The sequence below is a fragment of the Microcaecilia unicolor genome, chromosome 1 (genome assembly GCF_901765095.1).
Source record: "Microcaecilia unicolor chromosome 1, aMicUni1.1, whole genome shotgun sequence".
In the NCBI taxonomy this organism is placed as follows: Eukaryota; Metazoa; Chordata; class Amphibia; order Gymnophiona; family Siphonopidae; genus Microcaecilia; species Microcaecilia unicolor.
In genome coordinates, this window is record NC_044031.1 from 766,376,165 (window position 1) to 766,397,893 (window position 21,729).

Sequence of the window (21,729 nt, forward strand, 5' to 3'; positions counted from 1 at the left end):
AGAGCAGGTGTGCAGCTGTTGGCTCCGCCAGTCCCCGCCCCCTCTGATGTCAACTTCCTGTTCCGAGGCACGGGACCGGCAGAGCCGACAGCCGCACGCCTGCTCTGCGCCTGCACCCGGGGCAGACTGTCCTGTCCTTGGTACACTAGAGTTGAGAAGTTCTGCTCTGCAGGATCATTTTTCAACATCTTTAAGGGGTCAGTCATCAAAGTGATTGAACTAAGCAGGAGAGTCTCCTGTCCGGTTCAGTTGCTTGTGCCTGCCTCTAACTGGGCAGCAAAATTAAGTACCTAGATGTAGAGCGCTGAGGTCAAATTCTACAATGGCATCCGGGCACTAAGATTCTGTGATTGAATTCCTAGCATAACATGTGTCTACTTACGCCATGGACATTCCTAAATTAGTATGTAAGTTACGTGCAGAAGTGGGAGCCCTGCCCATGTGTTTGTTCCCTCAATTTACATTAGGGTTACCATATGTCTGGATTTACCCGGACATGTCCTCTTTTTGAGGACATGTCCAGGCAACCGGGCGGGTTTTGCCAATCTGCCCGTTTGTCCGGATTTCTTGAAATCCAGACAAAAGGGCAGATTGCTAGCCTCCTCTCCCCTTACTTATTACTGCCCTGGTGGTCTAGTGACCTCTTCCGCCTTCCGGGCAGGAAAGAGGGGGCTCTTTCCTGCCCCAAAGAGGTCACTAGACCACCAGGGCAGTAGTATGGTAAGGGAAGGGGGAGTGATGGGGGGGGGGGGAATGTGACAGGGGGCGGAGCGAGGGTGTGTCAGGGGGCGGGGTGGGTGTGAAAGGGGGGCGGGTTGTGTGGTGGGGCGGGGCATGTGTCCTCCTTTTTTGGGGGGACAAAATATGGTAACCCTAATTTACATGCAAAACAATATACTAGAGCTAAGCACACACGGAACATGCATGTAAATGCTGGTATTGTATCATTTTAGCGCAGAAATGGTGCATACTGTACATTTAGGTGCAGGGGATTTGTGTCTGGGTATGTGTAGGTGTCTTGTGTGTTTTGGTCTGAGTGTGAATTATTGATTTCTGCAGATAACGAAGCAAAGTGTAGGGACTCTGTTTTAAGACGCTGCTCAATTTCAGCTTAAAATCTAGCCCATAATTCCTTCCAGCAGTGTTGTCTTTACTGTGCTGCTGGTCGTGCTGCTCACTGCAGGGGGTTTGTCAGCAGAAGCCTATTTCTGCTCTTCATTATAGGATATGGGGGCTGCAGCTTTGTTTATCATCCATTCCAAAGACTCGTAAAGCACGTAACGCAGATCTTAAATTTCTGTTTGAGCAAAGTGTTTAGAATTGAATTTTTCCTGAAACCACGCAAACTCCTCTCCTTGTCCCAGTGAACCATCATGAACAAAAGAAGGTCCCAACCTAGAGGAAACATATTTCACTTCATAGCACAATCAGATGGTAACTAGCTCCAGGTTTCTGACAGGTCTAGAGCTTAAGCCACAGGACTTCCACTGGTCAAGGTCTCACTCCACTACTGACTTTCTCTCTGGCTTGGGAGGACTTTTTGTCTTATTGTGTCTCCGCTTTAATGCAGTGACTCTGAGTCACTTTGAGCAAAATTTTCAAAACCGCGTGGTCACTTTAGCCCACGGACTTTGCACCAGTACTCAAAAATGAAAGTGTGCGTAAAGGGAAATAGAATTGTATTTATTTAACCATTTCTAACCCACCTGTTGTTTAGGAGGGGTGCAATAAAACATACACAATATGAAAACATAAAAAAACTAAAGTAAAAACACGCTGAGCGACTCCCTAGACCAACCAATCAGAATGCTAGTCTGCCCAAGCCAATTTCGAAACATAATCTCATCAACCATGGAAAGCCTAGGAAAAAGGTCTCTCTTAAGCTGTTTCTTAAATTGAGAAAACTCTGATAAAAGGCGCAATCATTCTGGTAGCTGGTTCCATAAAAAGAGACCAATAGCAGAAAACACAGCTCATGCCTTTTTCAGTAGTGGCTCAAGGCAAGTTACATTCAGTGACAACAGATATTTCTCCGTCTTCAGAGGGCTTACAATCCAAAGGTTCAATGCAGAAAGCATTACCGCGGGTTTTTCTGTGGGTTTTGCTAGCTGAGCAATGCAGAAATGGTTTCAGCATGGGTGTTAACTCACACGGAAACCATTACTGCAGACCGCATTAAAATGCGTTTGATAATACCTCTTCAAAAAATTCTACAATTCAATTAACTAAGTTGTACATGTTCATTTTGATTACCAATCATAAACTATCCTTATAAGTCCCAACCAAAATGTCAACTACAATTGTAAGCCATCACAAGTCTCAACTGAACTGTAAATTGTAAACCAATACTGTAATTGTTAACGGAGTGGAGGAGTGGCCTAGTGGTTAGGGTGGTGGACTTTGGTCCTGAGGAACTGAGTTCGATTCCCACTTCAGGCACAGGCAGCTCCTTGTGACTCTGGGCAAGTCACTTAACCCCCCGTTGCCCCATGTAAGTCGCATTGAGCCTGCCATGAGTGGGAAAGCGCAGGGTACAAATGTAACAAAAATAAAATAGATACTATTGGAGATTCTACATGGAATGTTGCTACTATTGGACATTCTACATGGAATGTTGCTACTATTGGACATTCTACATGGAATGTTGCTATTCCACTAGCAACATTCCATGTAGAAGGCTGCGCAGGCTTCTGTTTCTGTGAGTCTGACGTCCTGCAGGACGTCAGACTCACAGAAGCAGAAGCCTGCGCGGCCACATTGGTGATCTGCAAGGGCCGACTTCTACATGGAATGTTGCTAACGGAATAGCAACATTCCATGTAGAATCTCAAATAGTAGCAACAGTGGAGGAGTGGCCTAGTGGTTAGGGTGGTGGACTTTGCTCCTGGGAAACTGAGGAACTGAGTTTGATTCCCACTTCAGGCACAGGCAGCTCCTTGTGACTCTGGGCAATTAAAAGAAAATGTTTCTGACGCACTTTGTACACAGGAAACTTTTTGCCAGGTCCGGTGAAGGGTTGGTTGAGAGGAGAAAGTGTCTAGCGGCACACTCTCTCTCCCTCCAACCCAATCATCCTGCCCCAGATTACCTTCTGCATGGGTCCTTGGCCCCCTTCCCCCGACAAATATCCCTGGAGTCTAGTGGCACCCACCCACCCCCACCCAACATGCCCAAGCCCCATGCACCACCTGACCCCAACAGGACTGGCCCTTGAGCCCCGAAAAAGATCCCTGATGTTTAGCAGCATCCACCTCCTGACATGACTGGTTCCCGATCCCAACCCTCCAAAAAATATCCCTGTTGTCTAGTGGCACCCCAACTGATCCAAAAAAGAAAAGGCCCTGGTGTCTAGTGCGAAAAATGCCCTTATATGGCAGATTAACTCCTTGCAGAGTAGATTGCTGCCATTTTGAAAATGATGGTGCCCAAAGGCAGGAGTGAGTGGGCCTCACTCCTGCCTCATTTAAGATACCCGACCTGGGAGAGCCTGAGAAAGGGATCAGGGGGGTAGGTATCCACTAGATAGGGCATTTTCTTTTTTGGGTCAGTCAAGTTAAGGTAGGTGGGAAGGAGGTAGAAGTGTCACTAGAGACCAGGGATGTTTTTTGGAGGGGTTGGGGGCAGGTGGGTGCCGCTAGACACCAGTGTATTTTTTGGAAGTTGGGACTGTTGGTCATATTGGGGTGAGGGATGGGTGCTGCTAGATACCAGAGATCTTTTTTGAGGGTCAAGACAGGCGAGAGCTATGCAAAATGCCGCAGCATGCTTGCCCATAGCTTATTAAAAAAATGTCACCCTTCCTGTCAGTGCCTGAGCCAATCACTGCTAAGATACTGTCGAGAAAGGTGACATTTAGCAATGAGCCGCAAATTACTGTTGCGATTAATGCTGCAGAAATTTGCATGCTCATTGCTTATATCATGCTGCAGTATTTTTTAGTGATAATTTTGCGGTAGAATGTGGGCTCTTCCGCGGATGGGCCCCTCAGTTAGTACCTGAGGTAATTGAGGGTAAAGTGACTTATTCAAGATCACAAGGAATATCAGTGGGATTTGAACGCTGGCTTCACTGTTCCTCCGGGACAAAACAAAATGGAGGCAGCAAAGAATGCAGATGTGATCACAGGTCCAAATAGCAAAGACTTTATTGACTGACCCAACACAACCGTGTTTCGGCACTATGCCTGTTTCAGGGGTCATAAACTGGATGGTATAATCATCAGTCTGATAAAGTGTTTACATAACACTCACATAAAAGTGGGTGACTGAGTGCTTTAAAAATAAGCAAAGTCACTAACGCCATTGCCCACTGCAAATGGTGTAGCCTATCTTCAGAACATTGTCCCAGTTCTTGAAGGCCATCTTTCAGAAGATCAGAGCAACAAAGGAGAGGGAATCCAAGGTGCAGAAAATGAATCCAAACGACAAAGCACAATGGTCCTACAAGACTGGGCAGAACCTATAACCATAAGGCTCTCTATCTCAATACACTGCTATATCTTTCCTCTCTCACAATTCCATACACTCCAAATCATGTTCTCAGATCCTTTGATTCACATGGATTAGTACTATGGCCAGTTAAGAAACCCATTACGAATCTACATGAAACTCTGCCTTTTTCTTTCTGGCCCCTAAAATTTACAATGATTTACCTTCTATGATAAGGATGGAAACATCATTCATCAGGTTCAAAACTTTACTGAAAACTCACTTTTTCAATTTAAGATTTGGTGTAATACCTCAAGAACAATGGACCATATGTCACAGTCACAGAGACTGTGTTACACTGAACCAACTAACTCTTACCTTCCTTCAAACTTTCTTTTGCTGTGAATGTTCACAGGAGGCTTTTAAATAAACTTGATGGGCTGAAGATAGGTCCCGAAGTGGTGAACTGGATTAGGAACTGGTTGACGGACAGACAGAGGGTGGTGGTAAATGGAGTTTGCTCGGAGGAGGGAAAGGTGAGTAGTGGAGTGCCTCAAGGATCGGTGCTGGGGCGGATTCTGTTCAATATATTTGTGAGTGACATTGCCGAAGGGTTAGAAGGTAAAGTTTGCCTATTTGCGGATGATACTAAGATTTGTAACAGAGTGGACACCCGGGAGGGAGTGGAAAGCATGAAAAAGGATCTGCAGAAGCTAGAAGAACGGTCTAAGGTTTGGCAATTAAAATTCAATGCGAAGAAATGCAAAGTGATGCACTTAGGGAATAGAAACCCACGAGAGACTTATGTGTTAGGCAGTGAGAGTCTGATATGTACTGAGGGGGAGAGAGATCTTGGGGTGATAGTATTCGAGGATCTGAAGGCGACGAAACAGTGTGACAAGGTGGTGGCCATAGCGAGAAGGTTGCTAGGCTGTATAGAGAGAGGTGTGACCAGCAGAAGAAAGGAAGTGTTGATGCCCCTGTACAAGTCGTTGGTGAAGCCTCACCTGGAGTATTGTGTTCAGTTTTGGAGGCCATACCTTGCTAAGGATGTAAAAAAAATTGAAGTGGTGCAAAGAAAAGCTACGAGATTGGTATGGGATTTGCGTTCCAAGACATATGAGGAGAGACTTGCTGACCTGAACATGTATACCCTGGAGGAAAGGAGGAACAGGGGTGATATGATACAAATGTTCAAATATTTGAAAGGTATTAATCCGCAAACAAATCTTTTCCAGAGATGGGAAGGTGGTAGAACGAGAGGATATGAAATGAGATTGAAGGGGGGCAGACTCAAAAAAGATGTCAGGAAGTATTTTTTCACAGAGTGAGTGGTGGATGCTTGGAATGCCCTCCCGCGGGAGGTGGTGGAGATGAAAACAGTAATGGAATTTAAACATGCGTGGGATATACATAAAGGAATCCTGTGCAGAAGGAATGGATCCTCAGGAGCTTAGCCGAAATTGGGTGGTGGAGCCGGTGGGGGGAAGAGGGGTTGGTGGTTGGGAGGCGAGGATAGTGGTGGGCAGACTTATACGGTCTGTGCCAGAGCTAGTGGTGGGAGGCGGGACTGGTGGTTGGGAGGCGGGGAATAGTGCTGGGCAGACTTATACGGTCTGTGCCAGAGCCGGTGGTGGGAGGCGGGGCTGGTGGTTGGGAGGAGGGGATAGTGCTGGGCAGACTTATACGGTCTGTGCCCTGAAAAAGACAGGTACCAATCAAGGTAAGGTATACACATACGAGTTTATCTTGTTGGGCAGGCTGGATGGACCATGCAGGTCTTTTTCTGCCGTCATCTACTATGTTATTATCCAGCTTATAATCGAAAGAGAAAAACGCCTATATTGCGATCCAAATCGGGAGATGGGCGTCTTTCTCCTGTGGGCGCCCAAATTGGTATAATCGAAAGCCGATTTTGGGCGTTTCCAACTGCAATCCGTCACGGAAACGGGTAAATTTGAAGGGGGCATGTTGGAGGCGTGGTGAAGGCGGAACTGGGGCGTGGTTATTGGCCGAGGAGAGATGGGCGTCTTTAGCTGATAATCGAAAAAAAAAGGCGTTTTTACTGCGACTTTGGGTCACTCTTTTTGGACCCTTTTTTTTCACGAACAGGTCCCAAAAAATTGCCCCAACTGACCAGATGACCACTGGAGGGAATCGGGGATGACCTCCCCGGACTCCGCCAGTGGTCACTAACCCCCTCCCACTAAAAAAACCCCACTTTACAAACTTTTTTTCCAGGCTCTATGCCAGCCTCAAATGCCGTACCCACCTCTATGACAGCAGAATGTGTTCTATCCTGTGACAGCCTTTCCCTGGTTCTGATGTGGCTCTCGGGTGAGTGTGACACCTTTTCTGTTAAGGGCACTGCAGAGTCACATCAGCAATGCGTTGTGGTGGGTGCAGGGTATTGGGCTCCGTGATTCCACTAGCTTGTGGCAAATGCTCACGATGTTGGTAGTTGGTAGGCTCTTCTCCCATGGTGCTTTTCCCCCTGCTTACTGAGTCAGAGTGTGCCCTGTTTTGTTTCCGGTAGTCCATGAGGTAGTGGCCATTTTTGTAAGCCAGTTTTAGATCCCTTTCATGTGTTAGCCACATTACAGAACTTAGTTCTTCCCTTGAATGTGGCTGAAAGAGGGCATTGTACAGCATTCTGCCAGCTCTGACCTACTGCTCATCTCAGTACCAGGGAGACTCGTTGCCAGTGGGGCACAACCTCTGATCTGCAGTTAACTGTGAGTAAGCATGCTTATTCCAATAAAGGACATGTTCGGAGAGATTAGTCTTCAGGTGTCAACTGGTGTGCCAATGTTATATAGCAGCAACAAGTCCTAGAGGCCTACGTGTATGCAGGTCTCTGGAGCACTTTTAGTGGGTACCGCAGTGCACTTCAGGCAGGTGGACCCAGGCCCATCCCCCCCTACCTGTAACACTTGTACTGGTAAATAGGAGGCCTCCAAAACCCACTGTACCCACATGTAGGTGCCCCCTTCACCCCTAAGAGCTATGGTAGTGTTGTACATTTGTGGGTAGTGGGTTTTGGGGGAGGGGGGTTGGGGGCTCAGCACCCGTGGTAAGGGAGCTATGCATGTGGGAGCGTTGTCTGAAGTCCACCACACTGACCTCTAGGGTGCCCAGTTGGTGTCCTGGCATGTCAGGAGGGCCAGTGTACTACGAATCGTGGCCCCTCCCACGACCAAATGGCTCGGATTAGGACGTTTTTGAGCTGGGCGTTTTTAGTTTCCATTATCGCTAAAAAAAACAATCACCCAGCTGAAAAACGTTCATTTTTTCGAAAATACGGTCTGTCCCGCCTCTTCACGTACCCGTTTTCGGACATAGACGCCCATGGAGATAGGCGTTTGCGTTCGATTATGCCCCTCCACGTTTTCTATTGATTTTATGGAATTCTTTTCCTTGTTTTTTGTTGTTATATTGTGCAGCAGTCTGACCTGCATAGCCTGTTAAAAGAGGTATGTCAAATCCAAATAAACATAAACTTAGAATTCCAAATAGGAACTACCGTAGGGTCAGTTACTGCAATAAGGTACCCATTGCTAGAAAAGGTGGAGGGGCATAATCGAAAGGGACGTCCTCGTTTCGATTTGGACGTACTCGCAAAATGTCCCCCATCCAGGGGCGGGGAAACCCATATTTTCGAAACAAGATGGACGTCCATCTTTCGTTTCGATAATAAGGTCAGGGATGCCCAAATCCTGAAATGTGGTCATCCTTAAAAATGGTCGTCCCTAGACTTGGTAATTTCTGATTTTCGGCAATATTGGAAACCAAGGACGTCCATCTCAGAAACGACCAAATGCAAGCCATTTGGTCATGGGAGGAGCCAGCATTTGTAGTGCACTGGTCCCCCTGACATGCCAGGACAGCAACCGGGCACCCTAGGGGGCACTGCAGTGGACTTCATAAATTGCTCCCAGGAACATAGCTCCCTTACCTTGTGTGCTGAGCCCCCCAAAACCCACTACCCACAACTGTACACCACTACCATAGCCCTTATGGGTGAAGGGGGGCACCTAGATGTGGGTACAGTGGGTTTGTGATGGGTTTTGGAGGGCTCGCTGTTTCCTCCACAAACGTAACTTTAGGCACGCCCAAGTCCCGCCTTTGCTACGCCTCCGATAGGCCCTTTGAATTTTGGCCGTCCCTGCGACGGAAAGCAGTTGGGGAAGTCCAAAATCGGCTTTCGATTATACTGATTTGGACGACCCTGTGAGAAGGATGCCCATCTTCCGATTTATGTTGAAAAATGGGCGTCTTTCTCTTTTGAAAATGAGCCCAATAGGGTCCCTCATGAAAATATGGCTACAAACCTACTCTTGGAGAGGCCCATTGTGCTTTGTTGTTTGGCTCTTGTTTTTCTGCACCTTGGATTCCCTCTCCTTTGTTGCTTTGATCTCCGTAGAGATGGCCTTCAAGAACTGAGCTACATGAAAAATAGTCTACACCATTTGCTCCAGGAACCTCCTACATTTGAAGATATGGTGCAGGAATAAGTAGCAAGATATTATGCAACATAAAAAGGATGTTGTTAGATACAAACTCCATTATGCCTAGTACAATATTATAGAGACCAATGCATACCCTGGGACCTTAGAATATTTAAGGAGTCCCAAATGTTTAAATATGACAAGACATACAGTGGGGGAAATAAGTATTTGATCCCTTGCTGATTTTGTAAGTGTGCCCACTGACAAAGACATGAGCAGCCCATAATTGAAGGGTAGGTTATTGGTAACAGTGAGAGATAGCACATCACAAATTAAATCCGGAAAATCACATTGTGGAAAGTATATGAATTTATTTGCATTCTGCAGAGGGAAATAAGTATTTGATCCCTCTGGCAAACAAAACCTAATACTTGGTGGCAAAACCCTTGTTGGCAAGCACAGCGGTCAGACGTCTTCTGTAGTTGATGATGAGGTTTGCACACATGTCAGGAGGAATTTTGGTCCACTCCTCTTTGCAGATCATCTCTAAATCATTAAGAGTTCTGGGCTGTCGCTTGGCAACTCGCAGCTTCAGCTCCCTCCATAAGTTTTCAATGGGATTAAGGTCTGGTGACTGGCTAGGCCACTCCATGACCCTAATGTGCTTCTTCCTGAGCCACTCCTTTGTTGCCTTGGCTGTATGTTTTGGGTCATTGTCGTGCTGGAAGACCCAGCCACGACCCATTTTTAAGGCCCTGGCGGAGGGAAGGAGGTTGTCACTCAGAATTGTACGGTACATGGCCCCATCCATTCTCCCATTGATGCGGTGAAGTAGTCCTGTGCCCTTAGCAGAGAAACACCCCCAAAACATAACATTTCCACCTCCATGCTTGACAGTGGGGATGGTGTTCTTTGGGTCATAGGCAGCATTTCTCTTCCTCCAAACACGGCGAGTTGAGTTCATGCCAAAGAGCTCAATTTTTGTCTCATCTGACCACAGCACCTTCTCCCAATCACTCTCGGCATCATCCAGGTGTTCACTGGCAAACTTCAGACGGGCCGTCACATGTGCCTTCCGGAGCAGGGGGACCTTGCGGGCACTGCAGGATTGCAATCCGTTATGTCGTAATGTGTTACCAATGGTTTTCGTGGTGACAGTGGTCCCAGCTGCCTTGAGATCATTGACAAGTTCCCCCCTTGTAGTTGTAGGCTGATTTCTAACCTTCCTCATGATCAAGGATACCCCACGAGGTGAGATTTTGCGTGGAGCCCCAGATCTTTGTCGATTGACAGTCATTTTGTACTTCTTCCATTTTCTTACTATGGCACCAACAGTTGTCTCCTTCTCGCCCAGCGTCTTACTGATGGTTTTGTAGCCCATTCCAGCCTTGTGCAGGTGTATGATCTTGTCCCTGACATCCTTAGACAGCTCCTTGCTCTTGGCCATTTTGTAGAGGTTAGAGTCTGACTGATTCACTGAGTCTGTGGACAGGTGTCTTTCATACAGGTGACCATTGCCGACAGCTGTCTGTCATGCAGGTAACGAGTTGATTTGGAGCATCTACCTGGTCTGTAGGGGCCAGATCTCTTACTGGTTGGTGGGGGATCAAATACTTATTTCCCTCTGCAGAATGCAAATAAATTCATATACTTTCCACAATGTGATTTTCCGGATTTAATTTGTGATGTGCTATCTCTCACTGTTACCAATAACCTACCCTTCAATTATGGGCTGCTCATGTCTTTGTCAGTGGGCACACTTACAAAATCAGCAAGGGATCAAATACTTATTTCCCCCACTGTAAGTACATAAGTACATAAGTAGTGCCATACTGGGAAAGACCAAAGGTCCATCTAGCCCAGCATCCTGTCACCGACAGTGGCCAATCCAGGTCAAGGGCACCTGGCACGCTCCCCAAACGTAAAAACATTCCAGACAAGTTATACCTAAAAATGCGGAATTTTTCCAAGTCCATTTAATAGCGGTCTATGGACTTGTCCTTTAGGAATCTATCTAACCCCTTTTTAAACTCCGTTAAGCTAACCGCCCGTACCACGTTCTCCGGCAACGAATTCCAGAGTCTAATTACACGTTGGGTGAAGAAAAATTTTCTCCGATTCGTTTTAAATTTACCACACTGTAGCTTCAACTCATGCCCTCTAGTCCTAGTATTTTTGGATAGCGTGAACAGTCGCTTCACATCCACCCGATCCATTCCACTCATTATTTTATACACTTCTATCATATCTCCCCTCAGCCGTCTCTTCTCCAAGCTGAAAAGCCCTAGCCTTCTCAGCCTCTCTTCATAGGAAAGTCGTCCCATCCCCACTATCATTTTCGTCGCCCTTCGCTGTACCTTTTCCAATTCTACTATATCTTTTTTGAGATACGGAGACCAGTACTGAACACAATACTCCAGGTGCGGTCGCACCATGGAGCGATACAACTGCATTATAACATCCGCACACCTGGACTCCATACCCTTCCTAATAACACCCAACATTCTATTCGCTTTCCTAGCCGCAGCAGCACACTGAGCAGAAGGTTTCAGCGTATCATCGACGACGACACCCAGATCCCTTTCTTGATCCGTAACTCCTAACGCGGAACCTTGCAAGACGTAGCTATAATTCGGGTTCCTCTTACCCACATGCATCACTTTGCACTTGTCAACATTGAACTTCATCTGCCACTTGCACGCCCATTCTCCCAGTCTCGCAAGGTCCTCCTGTAATCGTTCACATTCCTCCTGCGACTTGACGACCCTGAATAATTTTGTGTCATCGGCGAATTTAATTACCTCACTAGTTATTCCCATCTCTAGGTCATTTATAAATACATTAAAAAGCAACGGACCCAGCACAGACCCCTGCGGGACCCCACTAACTACCCTCCTCCACTGAGAATACTGGCCACGCAATCCTACTCTCTGCTTCCTATCTTTCAACCAGTTCTTAATCCATAATAATACCCTACCTCCGATTCCATGACTCTGCAATTTCTTCAGGAGTCTTTCATGCGGCACTTTGTCAAACGCCTTCTGAAAATCCAGATATACAATATCAACCGGCTCCCCATTGTCCACATGTTTGCTTACCCCCTCAAAAAAATGCATTAGATTGGTGAGGCAAGACTTCCCTTCACTAAATCCGTGCTGACTTTGTCTCATCAGTCCATGTTTTTGTATATGCTCTGCAATTTTATTCTTAATAATAGCCTCCACCATCTTGCCCGGCACCGACGTCAGACTCACCGGTCTATAATTTCCCGGATCTCCTCTGGAACCCTTCTTAAAAATCGGAGTAACATTGGCTACCCTCCAGTCTTCCGGTACTACACTCGATTTTAGGGACAGATTGCATATTGCTAACAGTAGCTCCGCAAGTTCATTTTTTAGTTCTATTAATACTCTGGGATGAATACCATCAGGTCCCGGTGATTTACTACTCTTCAGCTTGCTGAACTGACCCATTACATCCTCCAAGGTTACAGAGAATTTGTTTAGTTTCTCCAACTCCCCCGCTTCAAATATTCTTTCCGGCACCGGTGTCCCCCCCAAATCCTCCTCGGTGAAGACCGAAGCAAAGAATTCATTTAATTTCTCATTAAACTTGATTATTTTATTGGTAGAAACATATAAAGAACATATAGATAGGCTAAAAACTGATATCAATATTAAATATGAGGTTCTAAAACTGGAAGATATGAATTTTGACAACTATATGTATGAGCTGAATATCAAATTAGAAGAATTCCATAGGGGTATTAAGAAAACCAAGTATGAAAAATTCAAATAAGATGTGCCTGGGCAGAACCTAGGATTCCAATTAGGAACTACCGTAGGGTCAGTTACAAGTTTCAAGTTTATTACAGGCTTATACCTGTCCATCAAAGTACATCTGAGCAGCTTACAATGTAAAGGGGAGAAGAAGGATAGAGAGTAAAAAGGGAAACGTCAGCAGAGCAATGGGAAGGAAAAGAGAAATACAATATAAATAGGAAAGCAAAAAGGGAAGCACAAGAAGTGGGAGGGTATCATGTCTTCCAGGACACCACCACTCCCAGAGAGCATGGAAGGTATAGATTAATTATAGGCATCAGCAAATAAGAAAGTCATCAGGTCAGTCTTAAAAGATTGCAGGGAAGATGACAATCGTAAGTTGATCGGTAATTCATTCCAAAGAGCCGGGGCTTGTACAGGAAATATGGATTGTCGTGTGGTGATGTGCCTAATTTCACAAAAAGTTGGAACAACAAGTTGATTCTGCTGACATTGAGTGTACATGACAGATAGTAGGGAGTGAGGAGGCGAGACAGTTACTGCAATAAGGGTCCCTCATTAAAGTTTGGCTACAAACCCACTCTTGGAGGCCTATTGTGCCTTGTTGAGCTTCATTTTCTGTGCCTTGGATTCCTTCTCCTTTGTTGCTTTAGTCTCCAAAACTCATGCACTACCTGGAAACATTACATTGATACCGAGGCATTGATACCGGTGCCGGGCAAAATGGTAGACTATTATTAAGAACAAAATTACAGAGCATATTTAAAAGCATGGATTAATGAGACAAAGTCAACATGGATTTAGTGAAGGGAAATCTTGCCTCACCAATCTACTACATTTCTTTGAAGGGGTGAACAAACATGTGGATAAAGGGGAGCTGGTTGATATTGTGTATCTGGATTTTCAGAAGGCATTTGACAAAGTACCTCATGAAAGACTCCAGAGGAAATTGGAGAGTCATGGGATAGGAGGTAGTGTTCTATTGTGGATTAAAAACTGGTTAAAAGATAGAAAACAGAGAGTAGGGTTAAATGGTCAGTATTGTCAATGGAGAAGGGTAGTTAGTGGGGTTCCCCAGGGGTCTGTGTTGGGACCGCTGCTTTTTTAACATATTTATAAATGACCTAGATATGGGAGTAACTAGTGAGGTAATTAAATTTGCTGATGACAGAAAGTTATTCAAAGTCGTTAAATCACGGGAGGATTGTGAAAAATTACAAGAGGACCTTATGAGACTGGGAGACTGGGCATCTAAATGGCAGATGATGTTTAATGTGAGCAAGTGCACAGACCAAGAAAGGGATCTAGGTGTCGTCGTTGATGATACGCTGAAACCTTCTGCTCAGTGTGCAGCTGCGGCTAAGAAAGCAATTAGAATGTTAGGTATTATTAGGAAAGGAATGGAAAACAAAACTGAGGATGTTATAATGCCTTTGTATCGCTCCATGGTGCGATCGCTCCTCGAATATTGTGTTCAATTCTGGTCACCGCATCTCAAAAAAGATATAGTGGAATTAGAAAAGGTGCAGAGAAGGGCGGCGAAAATGATAAAGGGGATGGGACGACTTCCCTGTGAGGAAAGGTTAAAGTGGCTAGGGCTCTTCAGATTGGAGAAAAGGCGGCTGAGGGGAGATATGATAGAAGTCTATAAAATAATGAGTGGGGTTGAACGGGTAGATGTGAAGCGTCTGTTTACGTTTTCCATAAATACTAGGACTAGGGGGCATGCGATGAAGCTACAATGTAGTACATTTAAAACGAATCGGAGAAAATATTTCTTCACTCAACGTGTAATTAAATTCTGGAATTCGTTGCCAGAGAATGTGGTAAAGACAGTTAGCTTAGCGGAGTTTAAAAAAGGTTTGGACGGCTTCCTAAAGGAAAAGTCCATAGACCATTATTAAATGGACTTGGGGAAAATCCACTATTTCTGGGATAAGCCACCTTTTCTCACACGAGCACGCAACGCTGGAACTCACTGCCATGCAACTTAAGAGCGATTCACGAACAAGCATCCTTCCGCAGATTACTGAAGACCCATCTATTTGAGACAATTTACGGAAAAAACCAAAACACATAGAGCCCACACTCACTTACATAAATGCATCACACATCCACTTATGATCTCTCATCCCCCCTAATTCCACATTACTCATACATATACTTACAGGAATATGTACACCATGTGCCTATGTGTCTGAACACTGCCCTTAAGCTTCCCATTGTCTCCTCCCAAACTCTCCCTGTTGATGTCCCATTGTGATTTCCTAATGATAACTCGATTATCTCGCATAACTTGTACAATGTAACCCATAACCAATTTGTAACAACTGTATTCTCATTATTCATATCCTATTGTAAGCCACACTGAGCCCGCAAAGAGGTGGGAAAATGTGGGATACAAATGCAAACAATAAACAATAAATAAATGAAATGTATTTTTGGGGGGATCTTGCCAGGTATTTGTGACCTGGATTGGCCACTGTTGGAAACAGGATGCTGGGCTTGATGGACCTTTGGTCTTTCCCAGTATGGCAATACTTATGTACTTAAAAGCACGGAGAGTTGATGTTAGTCGCGTTAATGCATCAAGAAAGGAAGCTCAGTATTGAGATCTAAGGCTCAACAATTAAAGGGAACCTTACTGGCTTGACTATATGCCAGGTATTCACTAAGACATCACCTGCAGAATAATTCTCTGATTCTGAGTCTGAGCAGCCTTAGGGATCACACTACAAAACACAAGAGTTCTCTGAAAAGGAGGGTTTCAGTGGATAACCCTCAAGCCTTCCCACCACAACAAAAGGACAAAATCCTCCCTTCAGGAAGGTGTGACAGTACCTGTTTACAAGATCCTTAGGGATGCACAGATCAGAATGTGGGAAACCCACCTCTGAGCACTCTGTGAACAATAAAATGGTCTCTTGAAGGCTCCTGGGTTCAACAAACAGCAGCAACCATACCATTCAATGATGGCTGAATCCATTCTCAAGTGTGGTAAGAACACGTGGGGGGGCATAATCGAAAGGGACACCCAAGTTTTTCTGAGGACGTCCTCGCAGGACGTCCCTGTGAAGCAGCGGGGAAACCCGTATTATCAAAACAAGATGGATGTCCATCTTTCGTTTCGATAATACGGTCGGGGACGCCCAAATCTTGAAATTTTGGTCGACCTTAGAGATGGTCGTTTTTAGACTTGATCGTTTCTGATTTTCGTCAATAATCCAGGTCCCATACTGAATTGAAATCTCCCCCCACTATAAGAGGATAATCACGGTTCGTTAGTAATTGGTTGGCCAACTTTTTATAAAACCCCAGTCATAATGGTTGGGTGCATAAAAGACAGTATTAATACTTGTCACGCTATAGTTATCTTGGTGATCAAGAAGCACCCCTCTGGATCTACTTCTATTAATTCTACCTTATCCACCACTCCTCTGCAAATCAGAAGAGCAACACCCCACTTTGTCCTCCTCACTGGGTCGGCTACACAGTCTCCTACCCACCATCTTTTCAATTTGGCACTTTCTGCTACAGTAAGATGAGTTTCTTGAAGTAACACAAGATCAGCCTCTTGACATTCTAGCTGTTGTAGTATTTTAATAAGTTTTATGGGAGAATTAATTCCCCACACATTCCATGACACTACTTTTATGGTACGACCCAGATGTAATTAGCTAAATACCTATGTGTTCCAAATACCTTAGAGAAAGGTGGGCTGCTGCAGCCTACAGCCCCACCCCTTGGTTGAGAATTGAGAGTCCCAATTAAGATCCTCCCTTCGTATTTCTTGTCTGACCCTAGCATTCCCACAGCGAACCTTTCTGCATATCCCAAGAACCCCTCTCCATCATTAAGATCAAGAAATGCCAAGTATTATCGACTAGGGGCAACGTACCCTGACATATAGCTTCTTTATTCCATTTCCCCCTCTCCCCCTCCCCCAAACCCACATCGCCCCCAAGAACCCCACCCATAGAACCTATAATGACCCCATCTGGGGCTGTCATTTAAAGACCACCCCCTCCCCCATGCCACTCCCAGAAAGAAGAGGGAAGAAAGTAAAACACAGTGATTGTTGTTGAGGGGCTCGGTGGGTTGCCCTGGTCGGCCATTTTGTTTTCTCCAATCCGTTGCTTCTCCCTCTCCTGCCGAGGTGGTTTCAAAACCATATCACTATGCTGATGTAAAATATAGACACTCTCCCCAATCTGAATATTTAGCAGCACCGACCAGAGCTTCGTATCTGCGGATGAGGCTAATGCAATGCCGATAATATGCCAGATTACAGAGGAGGGCCCAGGAGCTCAGCAAGTTAACTGCTGCTCCCTACCATGGCGATCATGTGACTGAATTTCAGAGTTTAATTACTCGTTGAGTGAAGAAATATTTTCTCCGGTTTGTTTTAAATTTACTACTTAGTAGCTTCATTTTGTGCCCCCTAGTCCTAGTATTTTTGGAGAGTAAACAAACGACTCATGTCCACCCATTCCACTAATTAGCACAGGGCACGCCTACTCTCTGCCCATTGACCCTGCGCTAAAAAATAGTAATAGGGCCCTCTTGGCACCTTTTTTCCTTTTAAAAGTGTCGGAGTGCAACTGAATGGGCTTCTTTTTGTGACAGCATACTTTTAAGCCAGAATCGCTCCGAATTGTAAGTAATCAAGGTTTTTTTCCTTTTTAATCTTTGGATCAGTTGTTTTGCATCATATTGGGGCCCTTTTATAGAGCGGCAGTAAGCCCAACACAGGCATACCGCTCGCTCTTCCGGGACCACAGAAATGGCTTGTGCGACAACAACCTGGCAGTAACCGCTGGGTTAGAGCAGGAGCCCTTATCACCACCTCAATGCCCCCTTTATGCCTTGTTTTCTTCCTTTTTGATTCGTACAGATTACCTCAGTGTTTGAAGAAGCCCTATGCAGTCCTACTCACTGCTCCTTGCAGGTTACTTCAGTTTCTTCTAGGAAGCACAATGCAGTCTTACCATGCTGCTCCCTGCGATTTTAGAAGTCATGTACACACATGGGCTGAAACTACCGCCCTGCAGCTTATCCCTTTAGCTACCACCATGACATGAGGTGCCACACTAGGTCATGCTTCTGCTGTCACTTCACCTTTTGAAAGTAAGGATCCTCTTTTATCCCCCATCTTTTTGAAATATGTTACTCTTTCAGCCTCCACTCTCCCTCCCCCGTTGTAAGAGAGTATTCCAGACAATAATCACAGCTAATTATGTTTCTGTGAAAAAAAAATATTTCCTGAGATTGCTCCTGAGTCCCCTTGTTTCACCATGCCTCTAGTCTATTCAAGCACTGTCCCCCGGCACCATGAACATATCTGCTACCTCACTGTGCGTCTGTGCTAATCCAGACTGTCTCATTGACTCTCTTTGGGTTTCAAATCTAATCCTGACTCTGTATTCCTTCGCTTCTTCATACAAAGTCATTGGACTAACACCTCTCTCTCCCTTCTAGATGATGGACACCCTAAGTCAGCTGATCACCGATAACCTGGAAGTGAAACGTTGGCTGTTTAAAATGGACACTGGCTTTAGGGGGACTGGCACAGCTTACTGCGATATCGCCACACACATGCAGTGCTACAGGGCAGCACTGAAGGATTTCCAGAAATATGGCCCAGAGAAGTGGAAGAAGAAATGGGCACAAGTGAGTATTGGGGAGAAGCTGGAGACTGGGGTTAGGATTACAGTCAGGTCTGTCCTACATGCTTGTGTATATAGTAACATATAGTAACACTAGTAAAACAGGCCCGTTTCTGGCACAAATGAAACGGGCGCTAGCAAGATTTTCCTCGGAGTGTGTATGTTTGAGACAGAGAGAGAGAGAGAGAGAGAAAGTGTGTGTGAGAGATGGAGTGTGTGGGTGATTGAGAGAGAGAATGAGTGAGAGAGAGAGTGTGTGTGTGTTTGTGTCAGAGAGAGAGAGAGTGTGTGAGAGACAGAGTGTATGTGTGTGTGACAGTGAGTGTGAGAGAGAGAGTGTGTGTGTGAGAGAGAGATAGTGTGTGATAGTGTATGTGAGAGACAGAGAGTGAGTGTGTGGGGTTCCGAGTTCCATGACCCCCTCCTTCCCTCTCCTCCTCTCCGAGTTCCAGGCCCCCCTTCCGTCCGAGGTGCAGGCCCCCTCCCTCCCTCCCTCTCTCTCTTCTCTCCTCCCCTCTGAGTTCTTGGCCCCCCCTTCCCTCCGAGTTCCATGCCCCCCTCCCTCTCCTCCCCAGCGTGTTCCATGTCCCCCTTTCCTCGGAGTGTGTATGTTTTAGAGAGAGTGTGTGGGTGAGAGATGAGTGTGTATGTGAGAGAGAATGAGTGAGAGAGAGAGACAGACAGAGAGTGTGTGTGTGTTTGTGCCAGAGAGAGAGAGAGAGAGAGAGAGAGAGAGAGTGTGAGAGACAGAGTGTGTGTGTGAGTCTGTGTGCGAGAGAGTGTGAGAGAGAGTGTATGTGAGAGACAGAGAATGAGTGTGTGTGTGAGAAAGTGAAGCCTTCAAGCCTTGAAGCATTTGTGTGCTCTGTAAGACTCCATCTCCTCAATTGATGACACGTAGTTCCGGAATGTTGCAGGAATGCTTCAAGGCTTGAAGGCTTCACTTTCTCGGCTTCAGAATGTTGGTAGTGCGTTTTATTATATAGGATAGTAGATGACGGCAGAAAAAGACCTGCACGGTCCATCCAGTCTGCCCAACAAGATAAATTCATATGTGCTATTTTTTATTTGTACCTGTCCTTTTCAGGGCACAGACCGTATAAGTCTGCCCAGCACTATCCCCGCCTCCCAACTACCAGTCCCGCCTCCCACCACCAGCTCTCAGACCGTATAAGTCTGTAGTATGCATGCCTATGTACGTACGTGGCCATATGTTACACTGCAAATACGTCAAAAAAGGGTGGAGTAGCGTGATCAACAGGACTCTTCCAAAAAAAACAAGGAGCTGCTCATATCTCATCCTCACACACACTCATGTATAGTGCTCTGATTTCTGTACTGACCGAGTTAAGTTACTCTCAACCCATGCATTGTCCAGTATTCCAAAGAAAGAAAAGGGCCGAGAATGCGTTGTCTGGGTGAGAAGTAAACATTTTCCTACTTGCTCCTGTTGGCCAGCATGTGGTCATGTAGTACTTAGATGCTGCTTAAATGAAATGTAGGATTTAAGTGAAGAACAGAAAATGGAGTCATTCCGTCACCTTGCAAGCATGATGGCAGCTGAAATTCTCTCTCTCTGTTTTGTGTATAGTGCAGCCCGATCCACCAAAAGTAATGGATTAAACCCCTTCTTTGTTAGGAACCCTTGTGGTAATGGCGCCCATTTGTACATCAAAGCCTTAGTTTAGCACCACCAACATGTTTTAATGTCCTATTATCTGAACTTGTTTCTTTCCATAATAAAGACATTGTGTCTTTGGCCCAGGCAGTCTTGTACAAAGCATACCCTGGCAGCTTATTAAAACATTGCGGCTTCTTGATGAAAGACTGTCCTGCAGGCTAGGAACTGAGAGAAAAAGTCCATTCTGCTGGAATTATTGGAAATGAGAATATGACTGTAAGCTCTAAATTATGTTAATACTTACAAAGAGCAGCATTTGCATAACAGTTTATGAGAAAGCTGGAGTTTTCCCTTATTGCTACGTGGCCAAAAGCTTATTAAAATAACACATTCCCTGTGATTCTGTAGCAGTTTCTTATTCTTTCTAAAAGAGAGATCTTAGATTTCAGATCAGACAGAACCATTTCCAGTTAACTATGTTTAATTCATTCTCTTTAAACAATTACTTTACTGCTGCAGTTAGTCAGTACTTCAATCAGTACCTTGTCATTTTAAAACCATGCTAGATTTTTACAACTAATGAGATTTTTCAGTAGAAGAAACAGAGAATCCGGCTGTAACAGTAGCATTTGGTAAGAAACGCTGTGGGTGGATTAACAGGCAGGACCCTCAGCAACAGACAGGGTTGTCCAACCTCGGTTCTTGAGGGCCGCAATCCAGTCGGGCTTCCAAGATTTTCCCAATGAATATGCATGAGATCTGTTTGCATGCACTGCCTCCATTGCATTCAAATAGATCTCATGAATATTCATTGTAAACAAAAGTCTATTACAGGCTATTATTTATACTTACTACAAAATTAATTACAATTTTTGGTTTTGCATATTCATTAGGGAAATCCTGAAAACCCCATGTGGCGAGGGCTGAGATTGGACACCCCTGGTCTAAGACCATGCTGGGAACAAACATCCTTGCTCTTTTTCCTCCCCCAGAATTAGCCAGATATAACCGTGCTTGGCTTGTAAGACGATCTGGTGGCGTCAGAGTGTCTTAACTCTAGGATAAGCTCTATCGATTCAGATTCCCACGTATAATTCTGATGGTGGAATAGCTCAAACTCTTTCTTCACTTCAAGCCCCTCCTTTTTCTAGGACACCTTATGATAAATATATGATAGAACGCTACATGTCAAAGGCCTTTTCCTTATGTGACACTTGTTTTATACACAGAAAAAAACATTGATAAAACTGCCCACCCGTGTGTGCGCATATAAAGATGTGGGTGTAGGCATTCCCGGGACCCTAGTTTGGGAGGTGGAGTGGTCGATATTTACACACTATTGAGGTTGGCATTTGGTGTCTATGTTATAAAGGGAAAGGGAAACGGGACTTGATATACCGCCTTTCTGAGGTTTTTGCAACCTACATTGAAAGTGGTTTACATATATTCAGGTACTTATTTTGTACCAGGGATAATGGAGGGTTAAGTGACTTGCCCAGAGTCAGAGTCACAAGGAGCTGCAGTGGGCATTGAACCCAGTTCCCCACTAGGCTACTCCTCCACTAGCAACATTCCATCTAGAATCTCCAATAGGGAAAGGGAACTGGGACTTGACATGCCACCTTTCTGTGGTTTTTGCAACTACATTCAAAGCGGTTTACATATATTCAGGTACTTATTTTGTACCAGGGGCAATGGAGGGTTAAGTGACTTGCCCAGAGTCACAAGGAGCTGCAGTGGGAATCGAACCCAGTTCCTCAGAATCAGAGTCCGCTGCACTAACCA

The 21,729-nt window shown here is 45.2% G+C and overlaps 1 protein-coding gene across 1 annotated transcript in view; it reads left to right on the plus strand.

Moving 5' to 3' along the window:
- Positions 1-21,729, plus strand: part of IQCH (IQ motif containing H) — a 307,537-nt gene that overhangs the window by 168,707 nt on the left and 117,101 nt on the right. The window contains exon 14 of the mRNA XM_030192830.1: positions 18,136-18,327. Within this exon, the coding sequence (XP_030048690.1) occupies positions 18,136-18,327 (192 nt within the window). The remainder of the gene's footprint in view (positions 1-18,135; positions 18,328-21,729) is intronic.